Source organism: Fulmarus glacialis, unplaced genomic scaffold, assembly GCF_000690835.1.
Source record: "Fulmarus glacialis isolate BGI_N327 unplaced genomic scaffold, ASM69083v1 scaffold3810, whole genome shotgun sequence".
NCBI classification, from domain to species: Eukaryota; Metazoa; Chordata; class Aves; order Procellariiformes; family Procellariidae; genus Fulmarus; species Fulmarus glacialis.
In genome coordinates, this window is record NW_009188179.1 from 8,089 (window position 1) to 20,659 (window position 12,571).

At 46.9% G+C, this 12,571-nt stretch overlaps 1 protein-coding gene across 1 annotated transcript in view; it reads right to left on the reverse strand.

The window, feature by feature from the left end:
• The window catches only part of LOC104076585 (muscleblind-like protein 3), a gene marked incomplete at its 3' end in the record, with an annotated part of 49,888 nt that overhangs the window by 7,027 nt on the left and 30,290 nt on the right, over window positions 1–12,571 (reverse strand). Inside the window, exons 3-4 of the mRNA XM_009577505.1 lie at window positions 5,098–5,298; window positions 3,401–3,637 (exon numbers count right to left, since the gene is read on the reverse strand). Coding sequence (XP_009575800.1) covers window positions 3,401–3,637; window positions 5,098–5,298 — 438 coding nt within the window. The remainder of the gene's footprint in view (window positions 1–3,400; window positions 3,638–5,097; window positions 5,299–12,571) is intronic.

The following is a 12,571-nucleotide window of genomic DNA, read 5'->3' on the forward strand; positions in this document are numbered from 1 at the left end:
CAGACTGAGAGGATGGCTTTTGCCTCATTATGAGTGTCACGAAGACAAGTAAAACATATTTGAGACTCAGAAAATAATGAAAGATAGCTTATATGAAGATTGCTTGCAGACAGAAGCCTGGGGATCGGAACCTGTGCCTGAAGCAAAAGGCACCCACAGCGAGGTCCCTTTGGTGACACACTGTCCCACTGCAGTATAGGGGGAGGAACCAGAGGCAGAGCCAGCTGCAGCGGCAGTCATCTCCCCAGCTTACCGAACACACGACCAAAGTCCTGCACTGTACCCGCTTCAGTTCCTAGCGCACGTCTCTATGGGTGCTGCTTAGCTCTCTCCCTCTGCTTCTCTTAATGTCAGGAACTGCCACAACTGGAGAGGTCCTAAATTTGTGCTGTGCCCATTGCACAGAACACCATTTTGCAGGGCAGTACCAGCATGACACTGCCAGGCAAGGCTGTGCTGTTGGGCATACCACAAAAAGTTGCTGGATCTGTCCTGCACCACCCAATCCTCTGGCATATCCAACGTGCTGCAGTCCTAATGAGTTCAATTCTCACCGAAACCTTGCATCTCACGACTCCAAAGCTGCTGCTGTTTGGAAAAACACCTCAAAACCCAGCGCTGCCTCCCCCCAAGATTATTCACTGCCTCCAAAACGCATCTGGGTTTCAGGAGGCAAAGCGCAGACGGTTAATGGTTGGTGTGCAGGGTTGTTAAAGGCTGAGTGAGTCTTGCTGATCACTCCTTGGCTCTCCAGTCGCCAAGCTACTTCCAGCTACTAGGAAGAAAATTAACTCTATCCCAGTCGAAACCAGGACAAGGGGCAGGATTGGCATGTCTGAACGGACACTGCAATATTTCTGGCCGGGATGGGCAGTCTCCCCAGGCACTAACACAACAGACCAGTGCGGAAGGTTTTCATGCAGACTAAGATGGTTACGTGCAAAGCGAGAAGGTGAAAGGTCCAAGTACCAGGTCAAAGGTTGCCTCGAGCGGTCGCTTCAGTGATCTGACAGCTGGCTGAGTCTTAATTAGCAGGCAGCGAGCACATGATGGCAATGGGCCGGGGAGGGGGATCAAGCACAGTAACAAAAACAGCAAGCAGAGGTGTGTCAAGAGAGAGCAACATTTGGGGGAGGCGAAGAGAAAAAAAAAATGAATGCATTATACAATATATTAAAAAGACGAGGCGTGCACAACGTGGGGTGGCTGAGTAATTACCTGGCCTAGCGGCTAGTCAGCTATTTTGCCTCAGTAAATTTTAAAAGTAAAGAAATATCATCATGGGACATATGCTCTAGAGCTTCTTCACTGTGGCTGGCACAGCGGGTGAGGAGTGCTCGGGGATTAGCACCTGCAGGTGGACTTGCGCTGGGCTTCAGCCCTAACTCTGCAGCTACACGCCATGCGGAGGTCAGCAGGGGCGCTTGTGGCAAGGGAAGGACCACCAGTAAAGAAGGGTGGTTCAAGCACATGCTTAAGTGCCATCCTGAACTGGGGACCGAGCCTGACCCAGTTCATCTGACTGTGCTGCACAGACTTCAGCCAAGCAGGAGTGAGTAAAGCTACTACTTGTGCATGTCAAGTAAATACAAGATTGGGTCCCTCAGAAATATCTTCTGAATTTAGATTTGAAGTCATTCCAAATCTATTTTAGAAGGTACACCCATTTGTCTGGCATATGTTTTTTGGTCCAAGAAAACTGGGCACCATTCTTCCCTTTATTAAAGCCTTATTCCTCAACAGGAACAGGTACAGTAAATGCATCAAACCTTGAAAAGTCAATGAATAATGTAAGCTGTTTTGGTAGCAGGGGTGATGCAACAAGCCATCAATAAATATTTTAAAGGTTCTAGTTAACAACATACAAATAAGGTTAATTACATTTTTAAGAGAAGCCAGCAGCATGAATAAAACATGCACTGGCTTTGGTTAAGTAGCAGTGTCCTAGATAATTAGGGAAAAAGTAAAGATTCAATTGTAAAGAACACAAGAGTTTCATTTCAGAAGGTTCTGTTTCAACAGACCTGGGCTGTTGTTTCAACAATAAAAATAGTAAAAAATCTAATAAACTGTGCAAGACAACAAAACACTGCAGTATAAACTGGTTCTTCAAATTACATTTCAGGTAATACTGATGCTACAAGGAGGGCAGTTGTTTAATTTCTAGAATCTTCTCGGTTTTGCGTTACATTTCACCATGAACGAAAAGCAACCTCTTTTACTGTCTTTAAAAAAAAGGTATTTAGAAAAATTTTAGTAGCCTTACTCATAAATTAAAAAGGAGACAATAACCTTTTTAATATTAATTATAAAAATAAAAAAAAAAATCACAGAATGGACGAGGTTGGAAAGGACCTCTGGAGATCATCTACTCCAACACCCTGCTCAAAGCAGGGTCAACTACAGCAGCTTGCTCAGGGCTGCGTCCAGGTAGGTTTTGAGTATCTCCAAGAATGGAGCAACCTGTTGCAATGTTTGATCACCCTCACGGCAAAGAAGTTTTTTCTTATATTTAAACGGAACTTCCTATATTTCATCTTGTGCCCATTGCCTCTTGTCTTTCATTGGGCATCACACAGAAGAGTCCGCCTGCATCTTCTTTACCTCCCCCACCAGGCATTTATACAGATGGGTAAGATCCCCCTGAGCCTCTTCTTCCCTCCCCAGGTTGAACAGCCCCAGCTCTCTCAGCTCAGGAATAAACAGGTGCCATTAAATTGAATTTAACAGAATGGCAAATGTTTACCCCAGCTAGGAATTTGATCCAGTAAGTCTTCTTGACTCGTTTTTAGAATTGTAGGTAGTAGAAGCCACAATTCAAATTAAAATGCAAGAGGGACCATCTCTACCAGGTCCTAAGTATTAAACAGGTCAGGAAGTCACCTTTGGTTTGAGTCCTGTCATTTCATTAAGCCTTGGCAAAGGTATCAGGCACAAGGCTGCTCAGTTTGCTAGGCTTGAACACTCGACACCTTGTCTGCTTTGAAGTCAGTGGAAATTTTGCTACTGACCTCAACAGGCCAGGATCTCCCTGCAAAGGCTGTATTATGGGACGGCATTCTTTGCTTTCATTGTGTACTGAAGAAGCTAAACTGACACCTATGACTTAGCCAGGCAAGGTGTTTGCTGCTGTACTTGCATTCATGTCACCTCATGAAGTCACGGCAGAAAATCACAAGTTTGCCACCATGTCCCTAACTGGCGAGATGTGCTGTGCCACTCAGGGCTTCATGCTATGGTGAGCACATAGAAAGGATGAAGAAATGGGATTCATATTGCACATGCTCTCAGCTCTCTAGTCAGCCATTTACAAAGCACTCTACTTTTCCACAAATGACACATATGACACAAATGAAATCTCTTAGCAATGGAAATACAGCTTGAGAAGAGCTCTACTTACCATTGCAGCTGCAGCTGTCTGGTTCACCTGGTGTTGAGCTGCCTTGATTTTGGCTTGCAGGTGTGCAGGGGGATGAAAGTACTTGCATTTCTCCCTAGAGCATCGACCTTTGATGTAATCCATGCAAACTGTAACAGTATTTTCATTTGTGTCTATCATTGCAATATCTATAGGGTGAGCATAGCGGCAATCATTCTCACCACGTGTGCAATTTCCACGCTGAAACTCTCGACAAACCTTAAAAGAAAGTCACATTGTTGAGCAGGACATCAAGTTACTCTTCATTTAGTATTTTCAACACAGAACATCAGTTCAGTTGGCCACATTAAACTATGTGTGTATTCTAAATCCATGCTCATCTTAGGTAGCACATATATCAACAGTCACAGAGAGAAGTGGTGCTACTCACAACTGGTTCAGGGTATGAAAAAAACCCACAACGTTACCAAGGCCAATTGTCAAATGCAAGTGAAGTACAGAATTCGTGCAGAATGGAAAGTGACCCTAGGAAGTCAATGTTGTTTTGCCAAAACTTTTGGAGCTCAGGATTCCTCCCCTGCCTCTAATGCTTAAATGTTAATAACTCTGCCATTTGTCTCACAGCTGGATTATGTATTTGTTATAGAGCACGCTCTCGGGTAGGACATTTAATTCTGAATGTTGCATGCTGCTGTTATTTGCAACAAGTACCTTTTCTTAAACATGAGGAGCCTCTTTCACATAAATAGTCTCACTGCCCTCCACAATAAAACTCTGACCCTGGGCTTACATGACTGTGCGTTTGATTACACTGCAACATGTTCATAAGGTGTTACCAAAATTGCTAGCTTTACAAAGATCTTGGAGATCCTCATAAATTATGAGCACGGAAGCATCAAAGGCAGAGAAAAAGGTTTCACAAAACGGATCTGGATGGTTTCCGTGTCTGAGGAACTAAGAGAAATTGTTGAGGACTATAGCTGGTGGTGTAGATCACGTACCAGTGCACTATCAGACTGAGTGTGGGGAAAGGTGAGACGTCATGTGAGAACAGAAGCAATCAGCAAGGCAATATAAAGTACATAACACAAAACAATGTGTTTTGAAATTACACCCTTCTCCACTACTTTCCTGTGTTATAATTTACACCTGCAGGGGCCTCTGAATTCACGTCCTCAGCCCTTATCTCCTGCAGAGCCTCTTAGGGTTTGAACGACATTTATAACTCCTCCAACACTAAGCCCCAGCATGCCCAGCCAACTGGGGCAGGGGAGGAGACATCTTTCCAATGCCCCGTACCCAGCATTCCCAACAGTGTAATGCTTAAAGCTTTCTGTAAAAGCTCAATAAACCCATCTCAAGGCACAGGAAGTGTCTGTTACTTCCAAAACTTCTCACACTTAACTCAGTGAAACGGCAGTAAAAAACTTGCATTTTTTTTTAAGTTTGGCAGATCACAGGAAACAACAATCCCAGCCCTGCTCTAATGCCTGCTGATATCAAAAGAGCAAGTGCTCCCAAATTTCCAGTGACTTCCAAGGATTTGGGATCAGGCCCCACACGAGAGTGCTCAAGCAAAGAACAGCAGCCCTGTGTTAGGAAAGCTGCAGGTTAAACTCCGCACTGTATTGCATCAGGTCATTCTAGCAGAGAGCAACAGCTAGGCACACATGCCCTGTTCATTCCCATCAGCAGTATCGTATCAGATGTCCAAATACCTCCAGTTTATCCGTACGCATCAGTTTCTGCCCAGCAGAGCCTCCTGGTACTGTAACAGTAGGATTTCCAGAAACCAGGACAGGAGTATTTGGTAAAAGCTCTGCAGGAACCAAGCCCATCCCAGGAGAAACATGACTCAGGTAAGGACTAAAAGCCATCGTGGGGCTTGTTGCAAGCGATGGAGTCACAGGAAACGTCGTCTGTGTATAGAAAGAGGAAAAACAAAATATTAGTTAAAAAGCTCTGTCATGGACTACCCATCAAAGCCTTGCAGCACTTCAATCCTTTTAGACAATTTGATTAGCAACATCAAAATGCTGTGCTCTCCAATCTATTCATTTATTGCCATTTTCTTGCGATCCATTCGCTTCTCCTGACTCACAGATTTGTGACTCATCCTGAACACAAGGCATTTTTATTTGCCAGATCAAAGCATATTGATGATCTTTATAGTTTAATGACACAATTAAGGATTTCATGCCAGCAATTAGGGCAGGCCCAAATTAAACAGACTTCTCATTCCCAAATAAATGTCTCAGCTTCTCTATGTCTACACCGCAATGGTGTACAGAGACCTCAAGGTAAGCTGCAGCTTCGGGACCTGGAAGCATGTAACTCTATTAGCTACGTGGTTCAATTCACTATCAGCCTGCACTGAGCTTCACGTTGTCATGGCTAGTGTGGCTCAGGTAGACAAACGGGACCATTTAGAGTCAGGCGTGACATCTCTGCTACAGTACGCTTGGAGGTCTAGCATTCTGCACATCTGGGGTTTGTTTCAGACTGTCAACAGGCAAAAAAAGTCTTGCAGGACTGTCCCGAGCCTATGCTCCACATGAATGGCAGCAAGAGGACACCCACACAAAACTCACTAGTGTTGCAATGTGCCAGACCTCATGGCTTCGGCAAGAACAGGTGGGTCTTGGGCTTGGAAGAGTAGGTGAGATGGCCCACGTGGGCCAGCACAAGGTCCAAGATGCCAGCTGTGCTGTGATGAGCGATGTCCCCGTGAGGAGACAGAACAAGCGATAAAGATCTGGACTGCTTCCGATCCCTAAATTGCGTTTGGCAGGCCCTGCAAGGGCAGCAGACCTTCAGTGCCAGAGCAGCTCCCTGGCTTGAACTGCTCCAGCAGTGCTGGTCCGGGAAGGGAGCTGCTGTTCTGCCAGGCAGGTGAGATCACACAAAGCTCCTAAGCAGGTGCTCAGTTTAAAGTCTGTGAATAGCCCCTATAGCCAGGGAGTTTGAGAGACTTCAAAGCACCAGATCCGACGTGCGTTTGGGAATGAAACCAATTCCAGCTGATGAAAAATCCCCGCTGCCCACCCTGAAGACTAGAGCCTGCAAGGCAGCACCCCTGCTCGAGCAGCCCCCAGGGAAAGGAGCCTGTGGCTTGCAACTATTTTTATTTTCCCTTCTGTCACCTGCTCCACTGTGAACTCTGGGTTACAGTTAAAGCTGCTCATATTTGCAGGCGTACGTGGTGCCGTCCTTGGTAGCTAGAGCCCCTGCTCGGCAATAAATGCAAGTGTGCTTACAAAATGGCCTGAGGCGTTCTTTTAGCCACGCACATCATCCCCTCCTTGCTTTTATTTTTGTACCTCTAGTCCTGTGGGTTTCTAAAGGAAATCACGCATGGACAGTGTGTTTCTCGACAGCATCTTCATCCCAGTACTTTCATAAGCTAGGAAGCATTTCGCTTCTTGTGATCTGGAAGAAGCTAGCCCACAGTAACACCAGCCAAGCTGTCCTAACCTATCTTCAGCTTAATGATACCCCCTTCCTAAGGTCAGAGTGACAGCAAGCAGCTCCTGAGCTGATGGGAAAGGGGATGACAGGTCACTGTTAGCATACATCCCACTTTCTCCTCCAGAACAAGGAGGAAACACGGCCTCCTGAATCAGCGACGCTTGGTGCTTTAAGTGTAGCAGAACCAAATAATCCTCTCTGGGAGGGATTTCCAATTTCCCTTCTTTTAAGTCTAAGTCAAGCCCCGCTTCAGCTGATGGGAGACTTTAACCATTAAACCCAGAGATCCTCCTGTCCACGGCCCTTTATTAAACCATCTTCTTTTTCGATTCTCTGTGGCTCCCAGACATTTTACACCTTTTGCTGCTAGAAAAGCTCTTTAAGAATCTTCAAACACTGTGACTCCCTGAACACTTTCGTGAGAAGGCAACATCCATGAGACTGTTTTCTTTTGTGTGAGCACCAGTAATTACAGCGGCATCTGCTGAACTTCTGCCACCGTTCGCACTGCAAATGCTATTTTACAGAGTTTCTCCAGCCTGGCCAGCTTGCATAGGGTTATGCCAGGGCCCAACACACATTGTCAGCACTTGTTTTGTATACCCGGAGTAGCCCAAACCTTGCAGCACATGTGGTCCTAGCGACAGGACGAGAGGAAATGGCCTCAAGTTGCACTAAGGGAGGTTTAGATTGGACATTAGGACATTTCTTTACTGAAAGAGTGGTCAGGCCTTGGAACAGGCTGCCCAGGGAAGTGGTAGAGTCACCATCCCTGGAGGTATTTAAAAGACATGTAGATGAGGCGCTTAGGGATGCGCTTTAGCGGGCAGGGTGGTGTTGGGTTGATGGTTGGACTCAATGATCTTAGAGGTCTTTTCCAACCTTAGTGATTCTGTGATTCTATAAATGTGTAGGCAAGTCTACCCTATGTGTTTCCAGCACCCAATACAGCAGAAGTCCTGGGTATCCTGATAGAGCAGGTGTGGCACAGACATTGCTCCAAAATGTCAGGAGATCCTTTAAGGCAGGCTTCCCCTGCCTGGGCTCAAACACAATGGGAGCCAGCCCGAGGACCTAGCTGGTTTCTGAGACAGAGGGTAGATGTTCCTCCCACTGCTCAAGCGAAGGATGCCAGAGCATTTGTGCAGCCAGGGAGGAAGGCTGGGGGCTTCCAACACCTCACACTGAGTGAATTCACCAGAAACCGGCGGGAAGGGGTGCGAAACATTTGCGAAGAGATGATATACCAGCCCCTCCACCAAAGCCACTACAAACTGGGAGGCAGGTCCTGCTCCCTGAAACACAGTCCCCATCTCCAAGGCAGTTCCCTCAAGAGCAGCCCCTCTCCACACTGGGAACGACTGGCAAAGGATCAGGGATCTGAACCCAAGCTGAAGAGAGCGGAGGAAGGATGTCCATGAAGAGCAATTGAGGATCTATCCGTGATCCCAGAGACCTGTAGAGGGGTGCACAAAGGAGCAGGATGAGTTCTTATTGCTGCCTCTGATTGTTCACCCACATTTCCATGCCCTGGCATCTGCTGCAGCGTTCCCAAGGTTTCACAACTGCTTCATCTGCCCGCCTGAACCGTACACCCGGTGCCACTGACTGAAAGCGACAGCTCTGCTCCACACCCTGCCCGCGGGCAGGGGACTGACACTCGGCAGCCACGCAGGCGTTTTCAGCAGATGCACAGCCAGAGAATGAGAAGACCTCGCTCAACGCGTTAAACCCAGAAGCACTGGGGTTTTTAAGTCTGAAGTGTGCTAAGCACACTGAAAACTGCTCCTTTGTAAGCTGGCATCAGGGAGCTCTGTATTTATTGTGGCTGATGAGGGGAAAAGATGGGCTGCGCTTATTGCCAGCCCCGACTGCCTGTCTTGGATTGGGAAATCCAGTCTGGCTCATGCATCAGTACCAGTAATAAAGATGCTGCCAGCCAAATCTCTCCTCCCTTTACGTCTGTGCAGGTCCCCTGTGCCAGGCCTGTCCTGAGGGAATTCGAGTGAGTTTCTTCCTTGCAGCCAGAACCAAACTGTAATTTTTACTCCAAACAGCACTGCTCTCCTCAACATGCCTCCCATCCACCTTTTGTGATTGCACCCAGCCAGGAGACCTGACAGATCAATATTATGACTGTACACGAAAAAAAAGTCTCAACTTAGTTGCTGGTGTGCTCTAGGGCAAAACAGCCAGATTGAAAATATCAACACTTACCCCTGCTGCCCCCCTTAAAGCTCTTGCAAATTCAGGAAATACAGGGGCAGGTTTCCTTGCAAACTACTTTTTATTAACCATAGCACACGCAGACACTACCAGTAACTCCTGAGCAGAGGCAAACAGGTTACAGTGCAACGGCAGAGGGGTTCAGACCGGTAACAGCTCACAAGACTGGTTTACTGAGTAAAGAATGTGAAAATAACAAAAAAAAAAAAAAAAAAAGACAGACACTGAAATGGCTGTTGTGAGAACACATCTCGAGGGGAGGGCTATCAAGAACTCCAACAGCTCTGAGCTCCTCACAGACCCTGAGCACAGGAGCTGTTGGGTTGAAGGTGAGAGCAGAGAGAAGGGACCGCCCCAGGGAGGGGCATTTGTCACCACTGGTGGTGACAGAACCTGGAACAGCTGATTTTGTTAACAAACTAGAAGTTGCATTCAATTTGCCTAGCAGAAATCGTACTAAAGCTAGAGAAGAAACACAGAGTGGGTGTGAAGAGGAAGGCAGAGGAGCGGCTGGTGTTTTGTCGAACACAAGCGCTGTCTCAGCCGGGAAGTGTTGATTCTGAGTTACTTCAGACCCTAAAAAGGGAAAGCCTGAAAATGAGAGACTCAGTATAAATACAGAGGTGTTGATGGCCTGAAGGAGGGGAGACAGGTCGCTGCTAAGCAGCTATACATGGAAAGCACACAAAAAAACAGTGGCAGCTTTTATTACAGTCTGGTGATAGAAATGTAGAAGATAAGGATCTTGTACTGACAAAGCTGAAGACCCTGATATTGAAAACATAATTGATGCTGTTCAGAAAAAGCAAAAACCTGTGTTCCCCTCCAATGCAACTGCTTGTAAAACCACCCCTCTAACGTAAAGGCTGAGCACACTGGAGTGAATCCAACTGGCCAAAGCATCCAGCTACCTACCACCACAGATGCTCATTTCCCCTGTCAGACCACAAATACACACTCCTAGCTCAGAGGATCTCTCATTTGTGGGCTGCTGTAGTGTAAAAGTCAGGTGTTAACGCCCCACAACACTGTCTCCTGGCAGACACCAGCTCCTGGGTGGGCCAGGGTACATGTGTTTATTCATCCCTAGTGTGCCTTTGACTAGAGGCTGAGATATAGATCAGGTTTTTGCTGCATGGAGCAAATGCATGCCCAAAACACCTGTTAAAATCCGCTCCAGCACCTGTTCCAAGCATCACTGGTCAAGCGAGTTGGTCACCCTGTGCTTTAACCCCTCCATCAGCACCAAGGGGCGGCAGCAGGGTCCCGCTACCCCAGAAGGGGACACAGGGCTGGGTTAAAGTCTGCGCTGTCTTCAGCGGCATGGGTGACTCAGAGCTGTCAAGATAGTCCTGGCTACAAAGACCTTGACAGGAAGAAAAGATGAAGAGCTTGAAAACAAAGAGAGCTCAGAGAGGGGAAACAACTTCCCAGAGCAGCAGCAGAGCCAGCGGCAGGGCAGGAGTGGGGCCGCAGGTGTGTCAACACTGCCTGCTCTGTCCCACTGCCTGTTCAGACACAGGGAACGGGGCAAGCCACTGCCCTGCTCCACCACGTCAATTTGGAGCCGGTGCTGAAGCACCTCCGTGGCCAGCTCCAAAAGTCTGTCTCGCACAGGGACAAAGCAGAATGAAGAGGGTAGGGATCAGGCCCAGGGTGCAGCACTTTTTGGGTGGTCTTACTTTGGCGCACGTACGGCTCAAAGTGACCGTATCTGAGAAACCAGACACAGCATTGACCAAAATGTCTCTCCATACCAATGACAGAGCCCAGCTCTGTCCACCTTCAACCTGACTTTTACGCAGTCTAACAGAGACAGTGGCGCCAAACCAGCCCACAGAGCTTTCAGCACAGCTCAAGCAAAGCCAGCAGTCAAGGTGAATTTGGACTTTCACAAGTCAAAACTTTACTTACTAGAGTCTTCCTACTTGGCACCTACATGGTCTGTCCAAGGTCTCTCCCAGACATGGGAGCACCATGAGCAAATAGTCTGCTCCATGTCTTTGCCTGACTTGTTTTAAAGCACTGTACAAAGCAGTTTGTTTAAAACTGTATCACGGGCACCAAACATTCATGTGATTCTCAGCTTTGCACGAACGGTTAGCAGCAACATCAGAGAGCAACCAGAGACTTCAGAGAAATAAGCTCACGCTAGCAAACATTAATTCACACCTAGTAGGCTTCCGTGAGCAGCGTGCAGCAGGCAGCCCACCTGGGACACAGTTCTTCTCCAAGCAGCACCTTCATTAAACAGCCATCATCAGGGTCCTGGCTCTTGGTTCAACGGGAAGATTAGCTCTTGCTGGATGTCAGCGGTGGTGCAAGAAGATCTGGCGGTGAACGTTTAGATGCAAGCTCATAGACAGACACATTCAATGCCATTTCAGGAAGCGTGGTGAAAAGCTGCTATGTCAAGTGCTGGGGTTTTTTTGGTGGGGTGTTTTTGGTTTTGGTGGGGGGGAGTTTTTGGTGGTTGTTTTTTTTCTTTTTTTTTTTCCTTCTCTACACACAGTAGCTTTTCTGGTGAAAATGCACTTTAAAATGTCTAAGCATTCAGCTAGTGTTGGAGCTACTAAGCACGCTGTTCCAAATCTCATCTCTGGCAAGCATCCCAATTAAGCAGGCATCCCGTTGATCAGCTTTGTGATCACATGGGATTTGTTCTGCTGCTGCATGTGAGATAATACTTTCTGCTTTGAAGAATTTCATGTGTAGCCAGAAGGAGGCCCCACCCTTCTCATTTAGAGGGAAAAAAAAATTCTCAAAGCCTGCTTCCACTCGCAGCATCTTTGGGAAATCAAAGGCAGGTGAAAGAGCAATCTCTTGTTTGTCCTGAAATTGGTGTGGAGCAAGTCGGGCATCAGGAATTAGACCAAGAGCTCGTTTACTCCAAGCAAAGTGTGGGAAAGCAGGAAGGGAGCAGTCATTACAGAACAAATTTCTATTTTTCTTCTTTGCCCATGTCTCTCTCATGGCACAATTTAGAAACCAGGGACCTTTCTCATCAGATAAGGTTACCTCTGAAATGAGAGCACTAAACAGACAAACCGACAGATTCAGTCTCAGAGGCAATTTAAAAGGCAGGAGTGAAATTGCAGGAGGAGTGAACTGGACCTGCAAGAATGCAAAATGGGAAGATGGGAACTTTCCAAAGAGGAAATCCCAAAGACGTTTTGAATAGCCAGCCAAAGAGCGTCCACTGTGAATTCCCCACAGAGGAAAACCCCAAACAGGAAAGGTTTGCTTTTAGTACAGGGCTAAGAAAGCAGTGCTACCATTTTGTGGGAATGCAGGATTTCCTTCTCATGCACAGGTACTTTTGTGAAAAGTGAACTCCACAAAAAGAGGTGCAAAGATTACAGCAGGTTAGAACTTAAGGTGCAGAGCAACTAAAGACTTTTTCTGTGGCCCATCTTCTCTTCTGCCTCACTTTTCCCTCTTCAAAATGGGAAGAATAAACAGCATTTCCCTAGCTTACATGGCAGGGTGAAGATAAAG